The sequence below is a fragment of the Vigna angularis genome, chromosome 4, assembly GCF_016808095.1.
Source record: "Vigna angularis cultivar LongXiaoDou No.4 chromosome 4, ASM1680809v1, whole genome shotgun sequence".
Lineage (NCBI taxonomy): Eukaryota > Viridiplantae > Streptophyta > Magnoliopsida > Fabales > Fabaceae > Vigna > Vigna angularis.
Genome location: NC_068973.1, coordinates 7986112 through 8003586, shown reverse-complemented (window position 1 = coordinate 8003586; position 17475 = coordinate 7986112). Strand labels below are relative to the sequence as shown.

Sequence of the window (17475 nt, the reverse complement as noted above, 5' to 3'; positions counted from 1 at the left end):
TTCTAATTTTTACTTAAAATTAAAAAAACAAAACATGTTTAACTTTTAAATAAATTGTTTTGTAGAAAAAAATAAGTCACTTTTATAATCTTTTATTGTAATTTTATCTTATACATATTTGTAGTGATTTTTTAAAATAAAAATAATAATTACATAATTTTTTAAATTATATTTAATACCATAACAATTTTAAAATGTTTACATTTACAGGATTTATATTTTCAATAATAATAAAATAATCTTAAAAGCTGCCAGTACTTGCTTTTAACCTTATTCTCGGAACAAAAGCTACTTCTCACTGTGCCACTTCTTCCCTGGCATGCCCAGAAGCAACCCAAAACTCCAATTCCTCTTCGTGTTCTGCCACCGCCACTAAATGGAGGCAGTCGGTTCCAGACTCGGCCGCGCCTCCTCTCGTTACGGTTCCACCACCGTCTTCACCGGCCCCGTCAGGAAGTGGAAGAAGAAGTGGGTCCACGTCACTCCCTCTTCCTCACCCAGTAACACCAATACCAACAACAACGCTCACGCTCCTGCCAATTCCAACGCTTCCTCTCTTCTCCTCCTGCGCCGGTGGACCCCAACCACCGACGATGACGCTGCCGCCACCGATGAGCCTCCTAGGAGGAAGTTCCGTTACACCCCTGTATGTCTCTCTCTGTCCCTGTCTTTTTCTGGTTTACCCTTTTGAATTTTGGGGTGAATATTTAATTGGGGTTTTGTTTTGTGGTAAAAAGTTTCCAATTTTGTTCCTGCGCTGTGTTGATGGGGTGTGGTGTTTAAGTGGGTTTGGATTTTTGCTCTGTAATGAAGGAGTGAGTTGGGGTTTGGGGATGTGATAAAGGGTTTGTTAGCTGCCTTATGTGTGAATTTTAGGTCGTGATATATGTGTGACAGAGAGGGAAGAAAACAGAGAAAAGGAAGTACAGATTAAAGTTTTTCTTTTTTTTTTTGTGGAAAAATGTGTTTAGGACCTCTGCTTTGCCCGAAACTGAATTTTGGTGCATGTAATCTCAGATTGATGAATTCTGATCCCTAATTTTTCAAAATATGTAATTTAGTCCCAGTCAATGATCAAACTTTAGTTACTGATTTTGATTTTTAGTATATTAGAAAAGGGATTAGAGTCATATCTTTGGAGACTAAATTCTTAATTTTGAAAGTATAGGAACTAAAATGTAGTTTGACCAAAAGTGGGTAAAAGAATACATTTCTCTTTTTTCTTTTGGGTGAAGGAAAATGAAAAAAATAAGTTTAACTTCTAAAAGTACAACAACAACAATAACTAAATATTACAATTGAGAAATAAGGGAGAAAAATAGAGAGGAAATGATATAGGAGAAAAAAGTGGACATATGCACAAGGTTGCTTTAGTCCTTATTTGGGTGGAAATTGTGATTCCACTGAGGGTTGAAATTTGTATCTTTTATTGTCGGTAGAAACTAGTCATGTCATAAATTTGTGTATGGGATGGTGGATGGGTGGATCATTGTTTCTGTCAAATATGTCATTTTCATTATAGTGAGGATTGGTCAATTTAATGATGCAGATTGCTGTTCTAGAAGAACAGAAAAAGAATATGGTGAAGGATGAAAATGAACCTGCAACTGAGAGTGATCAATCCGAAGCTAGACAGACAAATGTCATTCATGAAATGCAAGGGAAATTGAACATGAATGAAATGTCGGAGGAAACAAAGGTAAAGTAACAGAGTCCTTCATTCCTGTTATGAATGGATTAGGACATTACTCTGCTTTCGATTTTCGGGCTTTCAAAAAGTTGACGGTATTTGATATGCTTGAAAATTTTCTTTTCCTCTCTTTCATTATACTGCGCTTAGATTATAGTTTGCTTACTAAATTCCAATATTGACACACAAACCTAGTGTTAACATTCAAGAACAATCATGTGTGCTTGCTATAAACCATAATGCCATGTAAAGATTGCTGCTATTATTTGCCTCTAGTAGATTAGAAAACCATTCTTCCAACTCAAGTATAACACTATAAACATTGCCTATGTTGTACTAAATAAAAGAGGAGGGTTTTGTTGCAAAATTGAGAAGTTGATCATTGCCAACTTGACCTTATATTTGAAGATTTGGAGTTTGATTGAGGTAACTGATATAGTGTGATTCATAGAATGCATAGTACATTGGTGATATTTGTAGCCAACTGCTTATCCCACTTAATAGAAGAATAAGGCTTTTGTTATTGTTATTGATGGTGAGTATAGCATTAGGATCATTATTAGCATTGGTCTACATATCAATGTGTTGCAGGATTCAAACATCGTTAGAAAGGATGATGATGGTTTGGTGGACTTGCAAAGCCACAATGATGAAACCAGCCAGAACAGTGATACTCAATTGGAAAATAATGTGTAGTGGTTGGTCCATGAACTGAGTATGTGATATGTAAGTAGAAAATCAGTGTGAGGCAGCGAAGTGTTCATTCAAGAAATACTGAGCGAGTATATAATACCTCTTATCTTCTACCTTCCTACCATCATACATTGACATGTAATGTAATTAGCCATAATCTTGTTTATAGTGCTGCCAGTAGTATAGGAATGATCAGTGACTAGTTTTGGTCAACAAGGGATGATCAGTTATTTTTCGTGATGGATCATATGTATGATGTGATGTTTACTGTGTATTGCCTTCTTATTGTGCATTTCAGCCTTTAGAAATTAATTACTGTGGAGGGCAAAATTTAGATGCAATTTCTCAAGTTTTAATTTGAATTTTAAATGGAAACATCTGGTATAAAGGGAGTGTGGGGGAAATGACAAACCCTGTGACAGTCTTTTTGATTGTGGTATGCTTTGTTTTAGTGTAATGCTTGGCCGGGAGGGGAAAATGGAGTAACAAAATTTCTCTCTATTTAGATTCATAGAAATTAAGGGTGAGGTTCTTTCAGTATTTTTTTTTTTTTGAGAAAAAGTCGCTTTTAACAGAAAAAGCAATTACTATATATTTCTTAGATATTTTTCAAAAATTATTTTAAAAAGGTATAACAAGAAAAAAGTTAAAACCAATTTATTTCAATAAATTATTTGAAATAGTTTATCAAAAAAATTGTCATAGATTTTGGTTTTATAGACATGAACGGATACTTTTAGCCAAAAAAATATTTGTTTTCTAATTATAACCTAATGTAAATCATTTTATTTTTGTAAAAATTATTTGTTAATAATAATTTTTTTCTTAAAAATACTTTTAAAATTAAACAAAACATTCACATTGGAAGGAAGTTTAAGATAAAATGTGACTTGTCTGAATAAAAAATTAATTAATGTAAGAGCAAACGTGACTTGTATAAATAAAAATTTGTTTTTTTATTCTTGTACCTCTTTTTTTCAGTTTTAGATGCAAAACTTATTTTGTTTTCCACCCAACTAAATGTACCTAATTGCTTCTAAATATTTCTGAAGTGCTTTTTACCCTTGATAAATGCACATTTAGTGTATATGATTAGACGTTTAAAGGGTTGTTATATGAAAAATAAAAATGTATTCAAAATAAAAATGAAGTATATAACAATTGAATTTAAACTAAACCCACGTTTAGTATTGTCAAACTATCCACATCCACATAATTGAATTTAGAGCTATATTATATAGCTTTCGGCGTCTTCAGGCTTCTTTCAAACGTTTTACTAAACGTTAAAATAACTTTTTCTATTAATGTGCATCGAAATTAGATTTTAACATAAAATTATTGACTTTGGTTTTTTTTTATAAGATCGAACGGTCATTGATCAAAGTATTTTCACGACGAAATATAACTGTGATTATGTAATTATGATTAATAGACCGAATAATTATCTTACATGAAAATTGGCCTTAATATTAAATAATGTAAGATAAAACATAATTACTTTCTATTGAACTGTAATTAGATAATAATAATAATAATAATAATAATAATAATAATAATAATAATAATAATAATAAAAGTAAGTAATCACATTTAATAGCTTCGAACAGTGTTAGAAGAATATGCGGATCTAGAGCTAAGGACAATGTTTGAGTACTTCACGGTAACATTGCTTGAGAGATAATCTCCACCTTATATTTCGAAACAATTTTATTTCTTAACCTTTGTTTTTTAAAATGACAAGACACATTGTTTAAGTACAATACAGATTCCTTTCATTATATAACTATTTCAAGAATAAATTCTATGTAAATGTTAATAACGTTTTTCAAATTAAATGAATCTGTAACATGAATCAATTTTGTTTTAATTTGGATTCAAATTTGTCAATTTACATACAAAATCAAATAAAATTAGTTCTCACTTTAACCTATTATCCGTCTTCCTTTCTATATCACTAACCTACTCCGTTTTCTTTTTGGATGAGTTATATAAAATACCCATAAACTAAATCGACAATTAATGTTTGAAAAATGACAATTTTTTCACTTTTTACTGATAACAATAATAATTGAATCTTTATCGCATACATAAATTCTCAGAATAAACTGTAATTCTGCAATTTTCAGCAATTCTGCAATTGAACATATTAAGGACGGGTAACACATTCTTGCTAATAAGGCCTGCCAGAAGAAATTAGATTCCTCGGCCTAATTTTTGAATAACACCATCTAAGCAACCTTAGTGAAACAAAATAATATAAAGCACAAGATTATAAAAAATGTGATATGTAGAACACCATCTAACCATCTATTTTTTGACAGTAAAAAATCTTTATACTTACCAAGTATTGACCCAAGTAATCATTACATATAATGATATGTAGAAAACCATACAGAATCTTTATACTGACCAAGTATTCATTAGATATAATGGTATGTAGAAAACCATAGAGAATTCAATAAATGGACAAAAATGGGGGAAGGGGGAAGCTGCATGTGAAAATTAACCATCAGGCACAAAAGTCCCCTTGTAAAATTATGATTTGCAAAAAGGGACTAAAACTCCTGAACTCAGTGCGGGTACTCAGAGGTTACAAAAGATGTTACTATATTGAACATGCAAATAGCATGTATACTATCAAAATCTCATGGAATCAAGATCGTCGTACATGGTATTTTTTTTATTAAAAAATAAGAGTCCGAATAATAGAAGCATATTGCAAAAAGACGTTGAATGGTATTCAACAAGAACTCACTACTCAGGCTTTCCTTCATGCCATCATCACTCAGTTGCTTTGCTATCATCTACTTCTTGAGTTACACCAACTTCTGCCGGACGAAGAACACGATCATAGAGCATATATCCAGCCTGCAAAAATGACCAAGGGTTAAGCCATGTAAGGATTGATGGTAAGGGATGTAAACAAAGGAAATTACTAACGGTGGCATTGTTTGAGTGTTTATGAATGAACCGTCAATCAAACCTAAGAACAAGACCACATTTATTCCAAACTCTCAAAAAATGGATTTTAAATCCAAATCACCCTCATCAAAATGTCATCAAAGATGAAGTTTGCATTCGATTATATACTATAATATGATTATATATTTAATTAACGTGTGATTTCCAACACACTTCCTCACACTGGGAATGAACATCTTGAGTTTGAAACTTAATATCTGCGAGTGACGCAATGACAGCTCAATAGCAAGTGCCACTATAGACTTATTAAACCTTGCCAAGATAGGTCCTAAATTTAGACCTAACTAAATCCTATAAAACTAACTTGTAAGGTGAATTTGCACTCATTTATAAATTATAATTTGGTTGTATCTCGGATCAATGTGATATTTCCAACACACCTTTTCTGTCAAGGACACAAGCACAAACACAAAACCTCTTAGAGATCTTTGATAAACATTGATGGAAATAATCAGTGGCAAATACAATAAACAAAAAGCTAATCATTAATAATGAAACACCTCAACCTAGACTTCGTATAGTTTCCGCGTTCGAGAAGGTTTTCCAAATACAACCCAATTTTGAAAAAAATTGTCGACATTGGGAAAAAAATCACAGTACTACAACAAAGAAGTATATAGAATACCTTTAGAACAATTCCAACAGTGCCAGGGGCCTTGGTAGCATCAGGGATTTGAAACATGGCATTGTGCCTGTGTGGATCAAATGGCTCATTTGTAGGATCATATTTTTCTACACCATGCTTTTTCAGTACCTATAAGCAATAGTTGTCAACCAAAATGAACAAGATTACACACTGGAACTATTTCTAGGAGCACATTAAGTCAAGCAAACAATATAAAAAGGATTAACTTAGCCTCACTTCACTCCCTTACGAACCACTCTCAAATCAACTCTTTTCTAACCTCCCTCCCAAATGAACCACTCTAAACAACTCTGTTCTAACCACGGACCTATTGTTAGGGTTGATTTTAATATTCCATCAATCACTACATGACTGTTACTTACGTATTAGCCTAACTATGCATTCACTTTTCTTGTACTGGTCTTTCTTGGACTCAGGCTTAAATTGGGTTTTAATGCGTTCTTTAATTTGTGTCCAAGCTTCTCTTAAATCTTAAATATAAGGGACAATAACATTAGGATTTTAATCATAATGCTTGAAGGACGTCTAATTGAAAACGCTTTTAAAAAAACAGAATGATTCACCAAAAAGTTATTACAATTCACAGCAAATTTGTATCTTCTAGAGGGTGCTTGCACAATCAGACCCTAGGTTTGATTCCCTAGTTTTCTTCTAATCTTTTCTATTGTTTTCTTCGATTTTCACTACAACCAGGCTACTTCCCTTGCAGACAATATGGACAATTCAACCCACCAAAACCAAAGTACCAGAATTAATTTTTCCTTTAAGATTTTCTAAAACCAGTATTAATCCTAGAAAGTGTGGATAACACCCTGACAGCTTGACAGTCACCAACTTAGCCAAAGTCCACTTCCTATTCCTGGCACATCAACTCCCCAAAACCCCTTTCATACAGACCCAAAGAACCTTCAAATCCACCTGTTATCTATCATGTACACAGAAACCCATCTAAACACTGCAACAAAAGGTAAAACAACTTTATAAATGACACTGAGAAAATACATTATTCTAGCTAGGACTATTGCAAATAAACAACATAGCCATAGAGTATAACAGTCTACCTCTGCAAGTTGTTTCTCAGTCATTTCCACACCTTCAAGAAGTGTTTTCAGGAGTTGTGCTGCTTCCGAAGACTCCTTAGGAGATTCAATTTTTGAAAAACTCTCCTTTACAACAGAGGAAGCTCTTCCTAAATTGTCAGCAACATCTAGTAGACTCTTCGCAAAATTCTACATCACATTAAAGCCACTCAGCACAAAAATTGAAGAGCGAGTACCAAGAGGTGAAGACTCTTCCCAAATCACAAAATAACAATTTAAAAAAGGTCAAAAATCGACCTGTATAGCAAATTTTTTCGAATTTTCTGCTTCACGCTTTGTTCTGGCCATGACATTCTCCATCTCCGCATAAGTTCGCAGAACTTTGTCCTGCATTTGCGCAATCTCCTTGTGTTTCAACTTCAAAAGCTGTTCCTTCTCAGCAACAAGCTTTATTAAATCATCCCTGGATTGATCACATTCACTCTCTACATCTGAAGCAGAAAACGCAGTTCACTCAAAACTTCAAATATTTCTTTCGACCAATCAAGCTTAAGACCGAGATTTCGAAACGAAACCTGATTCTTCGGTTTGATCAGCAGCTTTGGCTTGTTCAGACTGATCAGTCACCTTTTCTTCCTCACATGCCTTTACAGGGTCATTACTAGCAGGTTCAGATGAGGCCGAAGAAGAAAATCCGAATCTCGAAGTCAAAGATGAATTCAGTGGATTCCGCAAAGTAGCTTCAACTGGAATCAGCTGGAACATTAGAAATATCACATGATGAGAATACTTAAACAAAGCTAAATCTCCTGAACACAGAATTCTAAGGAACAAAATAGAATAATTACAAAATCTACACAATAATTCATTGCCAAAATATCATAATGATAAACACAACTCACACATGGAATACAAAATGCCAAAACGGTAATGTTTTCAATAAACCCTAAAACCCTAGTTAAACCCCAATACTAAAATTAGCAAAAAAAAGAAAAAGGAAAACTGTGTTCAGATTTTTAGAATAGGGTTACCTTGTTGGGTGATGGGTGGAGGAGAGAATGAAAGTGATTGGAGAAAGGTTGGGAATTTCGTGAAACAGAAAGGCTGAAGCTTCGACAAAGGGTTGCAGAGGAACGGGACAGCACCCTGTGGAAGAACATGGCCGAAGAAAACGGATTGAGCAGAGATTCGAGTTGGGATTGAAGAGAGAAAGTGGTTTTTGAGGAGAAAAGTGAGGAAATGAAGAAGGGAAAATTTGCTTGGACACAAAGAAAACAATGTTTGTGGGGTTAGGGTTTAAGGGAAATATTTATGTGTTGACGATTTTACCCTTCTGTTTTGGGTTTAGAAACTGCAATGTTTAGTTTCTGTTCTGTGTGATGAAATGGGAATTTCACTTTGGGTTTCAAATTAGAAGAATCTAGACAAATAGAAGATATGCAATCATCTATTGTTCTAGTTAATGTTTTGTTTTTCCTCTTTTTTTTTTATAATGTTTTGGTGGGAGAAATCTATAACTTCTAAAAATATTTAATTACAATCTTTAGGGTGTCTATATGTATGTCTCATGTATTAAATAATAAAACATCAAATAAATTTGTGTTAGTTTGAAAATTAATATTTTGAAGAAAAATATGTTTTTAACAATATTACAAAGGCTAATTTCGTATAATTATTAAAGTTTTGGAATAAAGAAGACTGAAAAAAATTTAATATCTATTAATTTTTAGAGTTACTCAATTTATTTAACCTGATGTTAAATTACATTAAGTTACTTTTTAATTTTTTGTAAAATAATACAAATATCTCTCATTCTTTTTATATTTATGGCGACTCTTTTCAAAGTCCCGTTATAATGTTTTCAAATACTTAAAGAACAATAATATAATATACAAAGAGTTTTCGGTACAAAGTGTTTTAGAAATTAAAAAAGTACATATATAAAAAAAATTACATTTACAATTTATTATATTATCACTGATTCTTTATGTTATTTTAGGATTAAAAATATTTTTATTCTTTTAATTTTGACGTAAAATTAAAATTATTTTTGTTCAAAATTTTAATACATTTTAATTTTCAAATTAATATATATATATATATATAATTTTTTTAACTTAATTACTTTAAATATTTTAACGTGAAATGTTTTTGAAATGTTAAAAATATATAATGCAATTGGATTAAAAGAATTATATTAATTATTTTTAAAGTTTAATCATCAAATTGTATTAAAATTTTGCATAAATTCCAATTTTGCATTTCGTATATATATATATATATATATATATATATATATATATATATATATATATATATATATATATATATATATATATAAACAGAAATAATTATTTTTTTCATAATGTAAGAAATTATGATAAAGAAATAATCTCATGTTTTATCAAATATAATTGATACTCTTATATCACGTGACAAGAAATTTATCTTACTGAAAAAAATTACAAACACGTATAAGATTGTTGATAAATGTCAAATAGGAAGAGGACATCATGATTTTGGATGATAGTAGAAACTTTTTTTTTGTCCCTCAATTAACTTGTAAATTGTTTTCTGTATTACAATTAGTTGATGTCTCTAACTTAATCATTCAATTATAAATTGTGTGTAATATAGGATAAAAGATAAGAACATTGATCGGAGTGAATGAACAGACGAACGGACTTTTTTTTTTCATATTCCAAAGATGCAAGCATTAACATTTGACAAGGATTTGTCAATTAATTTATGGTATAGATATTTAGGTTACTCATCAAACAAAGTGTTAAAATTCATTCTTATGTGAATTAGTTTAGTAAGAGTAACAAAAATAGAATAGTGATGATTTTCTTTGTGCTAAACAACAAAAGAATATTTTTTTACTGAGCATAATTGTAGTTTGTTTTTATAAAAATTTCATGATATATGTCTCTTTACCTTTACAATTTTTCCGTAGCTTTAAGTAATAAATTACAACCCATCTATTTAAAGTGAAATCATCTATTCAAAGCTTCAAACTTTAAATCCAAACTCATCAGGTTAGTTGGCCCATTGTGACACTTCTTCGCCTAACTGGAATTTCTCTCCGACTGTTAGCTCAAAACTCAACATTGGATCATTTTTTCATTTTTTTATAAGATTGAACATTGGATCATAAGTAACAAAGGAACATGATGAAAAGGAAAAAATATACAAAAGATAATTACAAGAACATGAGATCACAATCTATTTACAATTTCACGTACACACAGATAATTTTATCTCATGCCCTTGATGCAGGTTGACACAGTAATCCAAGAAAATGAAGCAATTGATCAGAGGTCTTGGTTTTTGGGTCCTGCAAAAGATGACTTGACCACACTCTTTACGTAGAGTCCAATAAGCAACACAAGAAAGACAAGAACAACTAAGTTGGCTACTTTATTCTGCTTCTTAACCTCCAAAACCATGTCAGAAATCTTCTCCAGCCTTGTGTTCATCTTGGCCACACTAACTCTACTTAACCCTTCAAGACCAGTTCCTTGAGCCTTAGATGCTACAACTTCCCTCATCTCTTTCTCATCATTATCTGTTTTTATTTGTGATTCTGCCATCTTCTTTTCAGAATCTTCATGACCTTCCTTCTGCTCCTTCATTGTTGTTTGTGTGGTTTCATGCATTTCTTCTCTTTTGTCTTCAGTTTCTGCTTTGCTCATTTCCTTTTGCAGCATCACTTGAGAGATTTCATGAGCTGGCGGTGGTTGTTCCTCGATCTTGGATTCTTCATGAGTTGTGTCCTCTTTTGAGTCTTTTTCATGATCATGTAGTTGAGTAGCATCTGGTTTGTGATCATCATAAGTTATTGGACTTGTTGGTCGGTGGGGCGTCGAAGGTTCTTGTGGTCTTGGTGACGGTGGTGGTGGTAGTTTGATGAGTTTGGGAAGCTTTACATATAGCATTCCAGCTTCAAACTTGGCATTGATTCCAGTGGTGTCATGAGAATCAGAAAGGATTACTTCCTTGTGAAATCTACGCCATTTGTTATCACTGATCTTTCTTTCACCTCTCAACCTTAGCACACGGTTAGAGGAAACTTGAACCTTCAATTGCTCTTTTCTAAACCCTGTTGAATCAAACATTCATTATTTCATTTCAAACAAAAATTACTTTTCCTTTGTATTTAGAAAAATATACTTTGATGTTATTTTTTTAAAATTTTTATTTTCTTCTTTTTTGAAAAATTACTTATTGTTGTGCTTTTATTTTGTCTGTAATATTAAGAAATGAATTTAAACCTAATTTATACAGAATTCCTTTAGTCTTAGAATCCATTCCTTAACAGTAATATTATGAAAATGATACAAACTAAAAGCAGTGAACCTGGAAGCATAAGAATGAGGGTGTCACTATTTTCCTGGCGATCCCAATCGGAGGGTGGTATAAAATCTTCATGAACAGGTTCAGCTGCTGCTTGTGGATTTGTCCTTTCATCTAACGACATTCTCACACCTTTGTTTTTTCTTTTCTTTTTTTAAGTGTAAATATCTTTGTTTCTTGTCTTGGTGAATGAAATCTGAAGTTAGGTTGATTATATAGACATTGGAGAGCAGATAGATTTGTTTTCTTGGAACCTAGTTCTTCCTTTTCGTGCAAAGATTGATTTAACTATGTTGAGGATTTTTCTTTGTTGTCCTATGCAAGAGAAGGAGAAAATAACACATTGTTTCTCCAAAGAATACTTTGCTTGTATGCTTGGCAATATCAGTTTTTTTTCTCTCTCTTCCTCATGCGCCTCTCCAAAATAAACATTAATGTGTAAATTAAGATAAGAACTTTACATTGTTCCTTGCTAAGGGTTTTCTTATTCTTTATATATTGTCAAAACCAAAAAGAAAAAAATATCCTACCCACCAAATTTGCAACTATATTTTGGTGTTTAAATTTCATTCATTCTCAATTTTAACTTATTACATTCTATTTATTTCTTCTTACCTCTTTTTTTTAAATTAATTTCTTTTGTATTGAATATATATAAGGTTTTCTATTTATAATAAAAGAAATATGATTAAACTCAAAATATAAATAAATAATAATAATAAATTAATTAAAAATAAAAGATAAAGAAAAGATAATATCTAATTGTTATAAATTTTATTAATTTAAGAGAAAATCAAAGTAAGTTAAAAGTTTTATATGTAATAAAAACGAATAAAAAAATATATAAAAGAAGAATTCATCAACCTATTATCTTAAAAAAATTGTTGAGAATGACATATTCATATATTATATAGACTTATTTACCTTTCATTGATAATCTTCTAGTGTCTCCCTCTTAAAACTTAAGACTACGACTCTCTAACTTTGCACCATTTTTATACTTCTTCTTGTCTAAGCCTAACTATTTGATTTTGATTTAAAAAGGTTTTCATGCCTAACGGTTCAATTTCTCTTATTTTCTATTAAAACATGTTTTTGTAATCCTTTACAACACATTTTTAAGGATAATATTATTATTAAAAAATATATTTTTATAACTGTGAAATGAAAAGAGAAAATAGTGTAGTTGACCCATAACAATAAACAAGCATTGTCCAAAATAAAAAGTAAAATATCGAATTAGAATTGTCTGAATGAAAATATCAATAGAAGGGTAATTTTAGCATAAAACAAATATTTATAATTCAAATAAAAGTTTTTAAATAGATAAAGTAAAAAACAATAAAATATATAGATAGATAAATATATAAATAAAAAAAAGTCAAAAAACAACTTTGAAATATTGAAGGTAAGTTTTCTTTTTTAAATATTTGATAACAAATAAATGAATGATGAGACGAAGATTATTGTTTTTTACAAATATTTTAATTATGTGGAGAAATATTGGTAAGTATTTTATTATAGTTTTATAAAAAATCTTAAAATGTTAACTTTTTTCATTATTTTAAATCAGTTTTTTTAAACCAGTATTTCTCTTTTATATACTATTGCCTATTTCCTTTTTTTCTTCTTTAAGATATATATAAAAGAAAATAATAGCACGGTTTATGTTAATTTTATGTGCACATTGTCTTTGCATTTATATATTTTCAAAGTAGCCACTTAAAAGTGTGAAAAAATAAATACTCAGGCATGAATTTGTTTCTCACATTATTATAAATAAATATAGCTATTGATAAAAGAGTTACAAGATATTGAATTCTCTGGCCTTTTTTTTTCATCTTTTTCAGAAGTTTTGGTATTTATAAAGTTATTATATCTTAGAAGAGAAACATACAATGATTCTATACATAATCACTCAATCTATTCGTGCAAGGAGACTCGTAATAATCTTCGGCAAGTGAATAATCAAATCTGTACTGTATGTGTGTAATGAAAACCTTGGACAAATTCAATGTAGCACAGAAATTTAAAATAATATTTACTGTGATGTATTGATGATCTTGTCTTATGAATTTAAGATTCTAATGTGTTCAGATAATCAAATAATACAAATGATTATTAAGATCGAGATGAAATGATTTTTCAACTTTAAGATTCTGTATTGATGATCTTGTCCTAAGAAAAAAGACCTTGGAGACACATCTGTATTAAAAAATCTTTTAATTTTTGGTAGAGGCTAATGGAAGTAAAACGCTTGGGATTAAGGCTTATTATTGTTCCAACATTTCTGACATTGAAAAGGGGTAAGGAAGGAGGAAGAGCATACAGATAAAGAGTACTCAATACCGACTTCGAGAATTACAGACATACAAAATTGAAAGGATAGCGTACGAAACCCAAAATCCTCAAAATTTGTTAAGGATTCTAACATAAAAGACCACTAAATGTTTGCTAAAGTATCATGACCCCTAAAAAGCAACCTTTCTAGGAGGAATCACAACATTCTTGTTTCCTGGAAATGCATTTCGCGATACATCAACCAAAGACTTGAAGCTATAGGGTTCATGCATAGATAACTCTGATAGAACCTTTCTGTTAAGTTGGATGTTTTCCTTCATCAGCCCATGCATAAAGTTCCCATAATTGACCTGGCAAATAAAGGAAAAAATGTTCACCAAAGAAAATGGCAGAAGATTAAATAACTCGTGGCATGCAAATATAAACTCAAAATAAAGGTGTTAATGCATGAGAAAAATTACAGATTCTAGACGCATGTTCTCCTAATATTCAATTCGTTTGAGGTTACATATGTATCAGTTACAGACACCATGTATTCAGTCCGTTGTCATTTACTACAGCGAATAAGGTTCAGATGCAAGTTCACCAAATAATCCAATCTGTCTACCAAGTCAGCTAATTTACACCAAAGAACACTTTCGTTTCCATAGTATACTCCTATCACACATCAAAGACAAAATCCATCTCTGGATGATTTGCTCATCCCGTGCATCCTCCTATGCTTCCTTGATAAATAAAGCATTAGCGGAACATAAATTCATTGATCCCATTTATCATCAGCCAAAGCTCACATCCTCCTGAGCTTCTAACTAAAACCAATTAACTAGAGAGGAGTAGCAGTTGCTCGGTCTAGAGATGCTGGATAAATATGACATGATTGGGGAAAGAGAAGACTCATAGAAAGTTACTTCATATGTTTCAGACAATGCTAAAGCAAAGAATTATTCTTATAGGTAACATCATAACAAATCAAAATTAGTACGGCAATGTGACTATATTTTTCATGCAGCCTATTTAAAGAAGTCATAGTTTAACTATATAAAGCACAGGTTTTACTTCCACAGCTTTCAAGTGAAACTGTTGCTAAAGTTAGACATCTATGTGTAATCACATCCTGATAATAAGAGCTCTAGCAGAAGATTCAAGTGGAGAAGTTGTTAGAGTTATATGCGTATACATGTGTTATGTATAAGAAATAGCAAAAGGCTGACAGTCATAATAATTGGATCACCAACATTTTAGACAATGTTTGTTTTTCTGATATCACAAATCCCCAAACATGCAAGTGCAACAGTAATAACTATTTCTCTCTAATAAGCATATTTTAGGCTCTTTCTCAATGAAAACCTAACACGCACTTAGTAATGACAGTTTGAAAACTTAACACTGAATTTTTTGGTCAACAATAAAATTGTAAAAGATTATGGATTTGTAAGAGAAGAAAGAAGCAAGAAGACATACCCCATGTACACGGGTACCAGCATTGATCCTTTGGATCCAAAGAGATCGCATGTCCCTCTTTTTGTTACGACGATCTCTGTAAGAATATTGCAAGGCCTTTTCCACTCTCTCCCTTGCAATCCTTATGCAATTCTTGGCTCTACCCCTGAACCCCTTTGCTAACTTGAAGATCTTATCCTTGTTCATTTTTCCCCTCTTTGTTTTTTCTACAATGAAAAACACATATTCATCAAATTTCAAACTAAGGATGAAGTAAGAACACTCCCTATTATAATTTATCAAACATTGCTCAAACCATGCCCACCCCAGCAGTTGTGGATGACAACAGGTAGAGACGAATGGCAAATATACAGACACCCATAAAAAACACCCTGTTACATGCTACATTTCAGTTGAAAATTATTGATATAATTTTATACCTGCAGGTATCCATAGACAGCTGTGGATTTTAGGAGCTTGCTAGGTAAAAGTTTATCCTGATTATGTTTCACAACTAATATCCCATCAAACAAAGCAGACAGACAACAGTAAAGGAGGCATATTTTGAGATTGAACTGAATAAAAATAAAGGGATAAAGACTGAGAAATCTAATCTGGAATAAGATTTTGAGAGCAGTGAAGAGTGAAATCAAATTCAAGAATCAGAATCAAGGGCAGAATTCACCAAATATGTAACCACACATTCACTGCTTCTCTCCCCTATGAGGTTGAAGTTGTAGGAATAATGGAAAACTAAATCAAGTTGCGACTCTGCAAGTTTAAGAATTCAAATCTAAGATGATAAAGATCCAGAGTCTCGCAAATGAATAAACTTCAGCATTTTCATTGCCAAAATCTCCACTTAAGGGTAGTCAGATAGTGTATCGATAATTGAGAGTAGTTAACAGTGTGATTTGTGATACGAAATTGATCATAGTGGTGAAAATAAATTAAACTTATGAGTGTGATTTGAGCAAAGAAATTGGGTACATGATCATACCCTGTCATTAGAGTACCAGAGAGGGACTTGTTCTAGTCCTTAAGGCAAATGCTGTCAAGCAAGAATTATGGTGGTTGTTATGTTACCATAAGTTATATTTCTCTCATTCAAAATATCAAGAATAATGACATGGACGCTTGAACTGAAAGTACTGAAAGTGAAAGTGTCACCGATGGGCACACAAGCTTGAGTATTACACTGCAGTTTAAAAAACTTACAATTATGTACCTAAAACCGTATTTCTTTTCTGGTAAGGGAAGGAACAGTTAATTCGGCAAGCAAAAGGTGTCAAGGTGTTCAATTATGATCAAAGTGCAAACTTTTGATTTAGACGACTATATGCTGATGCAATATGCCACTCACATAACATATAACCCAAACCCATCCATGCTTAGGGACATTATTTATCTAACATTAAACATACATCACCCATATATCTATATTACAGAAGAATAATATTAATTTGATTGATACCAAAGAGAAAAAGAATTTCTGATTTCTTAAAACCTGCAAACGGAATTTGGCTGAAGAAAAAGAAAATGTCCTTCAAAAACCCTAGAAGAGGCAAAATCACTCACAGAAATCACGCGGATGTGATGTAAGTTTCTCACACGGATGACAGCGGACGAAAGTTCTGACGGGTCTACTGGCGGAGTAGAGCGGGTTGCGGAATGAAACAAAGAAAGATCGCCGTCACGATCAAGCACGGAGGAGAGCTTGGTTTAGCTTACAAAAGGGTAAGATATTAAGAACGGATAGGAGGAGAAATCACCTTTGTCAGTACCAAGTTAATACAAAATACCCTGTTCTTTTTGTTTTAAATTTAATAGTTTGAAGTAATATTATTTCATATTATCAACCATAATATTTAATATATTTTTCATAATTTAAAAAATTACATATAAAGTTCTGAAATTTTATAAATTTATTTTTTAATAAGAATGAAGTTATTATGATAAGTGATTATTAATATTTAATTTAAATTTATGAGCATTATGTTATAAAATATAATTATGTGTAATAATAATAAGTAATTACTATTTTAAAATTATATTTATATAAAATATTAAATATTTTAATTAACTACTATTATTATCATTTAATTTAAACAATTAATATTATAAAAATGTTATAAAATATAATTATGAATAATAATAATAATAATAATAATTTTATTATTCTGCTAACATGAAAATAATAAAAACATTTAATGTATGAAAGGTTACCTTTAAATTACTTTATTTAAATTTTGATAAGGTGGATTGATTTTTTATTTAAATCGTACTTAATAATTCTTTTAATATAAAATTAAAAATATTATTACAGA

General features: G+C 31.1%; 4 protein-coding genes across 5 annotated transcripts; 1 reads left to right on the top strand and 3 right to left on the bottom strand.

The window, feature by feature from the left end:
• Positions 1-274: 274 nt before the first annotated feature.
• On the top strand, positions 275-2655 carry LOC108330770 (uncharacterized). The gene is made up of 3 exons (XM_017565314.2): positions 275-646; positions 1550-1699; positions 2282-2655. Exons 1-3 carry the CDS (start codon positions 377-379, stop codon positions 2384-2386), a joined length of 525 nt encoding a protein of 174 aa, XP_017420803.1. The 5' UTR covers positions 275-376; the 3' UTR covers positions 2387-2655.
• A 2230-nt stretch (positions 2656-4885) lies between these two features.
• LOC108330060 (grpE protein homolog 2, mitochondrial) lies at positions 4886-8415 on the bottom strand. Its single transcript, XM_017564517.2, has 6 exons — positions 8083-8415; positions 7627-7807; positions 7349-7542; positions 7073-7240; positions 5991-6119; positions 4886-5251 (listed from the first exon to the last, which is right to left on the bottom strand). The coding sequence occupies exons 1-6, from the start codon at positions 8209-8211 to the stop codon at positions 5165-5167; spliced, it is 888 nt and encodes a 295-aa protein (XP_017420006.1). The 5' UTR covers positions 8212-8415; the 3' UTR covers positions 4886-5164.
• A 1733-nt stretch (positions 8416-10148) lies between these two features.
• Positions 10149-11577, bottom strand: LOC108331242 (inactive protein RESTRICTED TEV MOVEMENT 2). Its single transcript, XM_017565888.2, has 2 exons — positions 11411-11577; positions 10149-11153 (listed from the first exon to the last, which is right to left on the bottom strand). Exons 1-2 carry the CDS (start codon positions 11529-11531, stop codon positions 10366-10368), a joined length of 909 nt encoding a protein of 302 aa, XP_017421377.1. The 5' UTR covers positions 11532-11577; the 3' UTR covers positions 10149-10365.
• Positions 11578-13682: 2105 nt separating this feature from the next.
• LOC108330716 (uncharacterized) lies at positions 13683-16948 on the bottom strand. 2 transcript variants are annotated; one of them, XM_017565227.2, is made up of 3 exons: positions 16727-16948; positions 15170-15375; positions 13683-14058 (listed from the first exon to the last, which is right to left on the bottom strand). In XM_017565227.2, the coding sequence occupies exons 2-3, from the start codon at positions 15353-15355 to the stop codon at positions 13879-13881; spliced, it is 366 nt and encodes a 121-aa protein (XP_017420716.1). In that variant the 5' UTR covers positions 15356-15375; positions 16727-16948; the 3' UTR covers positions 13683-13878. The 2 variants fall into 2 exon arrangements, with proteins under 2 accessions (XP_017420716.1, XP_052732779.1); XM_052876819.1 differs by lacking the exon at positions 16727-16948 and adding an exon at positions 15589-15878.
• Positions 16949-17475: the final 527 nt, after the last annotated feature.

What these genes read in the sequence shown, in the direction of transcription:
- LOC108330770 (XM_017565314.2), top strand. Translation starts at nt 377, where the DNA reads ATGGAGGCAGTCGGTTCCAGACTCGGCCGCGCCTCCTCTCGTTACGGT. An exon ending in GGAAGTTCCGTTACACCCCT is followed by an intron (nt 647 to 1,549) that starts GTATGTCTCTCT and finishes TTAATGATGCAG; the next exon opens with ATTGCTGTTCTAGAAGAACA. An exon ending in AAATGTCGGAGGAAACAAAG is followed by an intron (nt 1,700 to 2,281) that starts GTAAAGTAACAG and finishes AATGTGTTGCAG; the next exon opens with GATTCAAACATCGTTAGAAA.
- LOC108330060 (XM_017564517.2), bottom strand. Translation starts at nt 8,211, where the DNA reads ATGTTCTTCCACAGGGTGCTGTCCCGTTCCTCTGCAACCCTTTGTCGA. An exon ending in CGAAAAAATTTGCTATACAG is followed by an intron (nt 7,241 to 7,348) that starts GTCGATTTTTGA and finishes AATGTGATGTAG; the next exon opens with AATTTTGCGAAGAGTCTACT. An exon ending in CTGAGAAACAACTTGCAGAG is followed by an intron (nt 6,120 to 7,072) that starts GTAGACTGTTAT and finishes TATTGCTTATAG; the next exon opens with GTACTGAAAAAGCATGGTGT.
- LOC108331242 (XM_017565888.2), bottom strand. Translation starts at nt 11,531, where the DNA reads ATGTCGTTAGATGAAAGGACAAATCCACAAGCAGCAGCTGAACCTGTT. An exon ending in CCTCATTCTTATGCTTCCAG is followed by an intron (nt 11,154 to 11,410) that starts GTTCACTGCTTT and finishes TTGATTCAACAG; the next exon opens with GGTTTAGAAAAGAGCAATTG.
- LOC108330716 (XM_017565227.2), bottom strand. Translation starts at nt 15,355, where the DNA reads ATGAACAAGGATAAGATCTTCAAGTTAGCAAAGGGGTTCAGGGGTAGA. An exon ending in CTGGTACCCGTGTACATGGG is followed by an intron (nt 14,059 to 15,169) that starts GTATGTCTTCTT and finishes TTTATTTGCCAG; the next exon opens with GTCAATTATGGGAACTTTAT.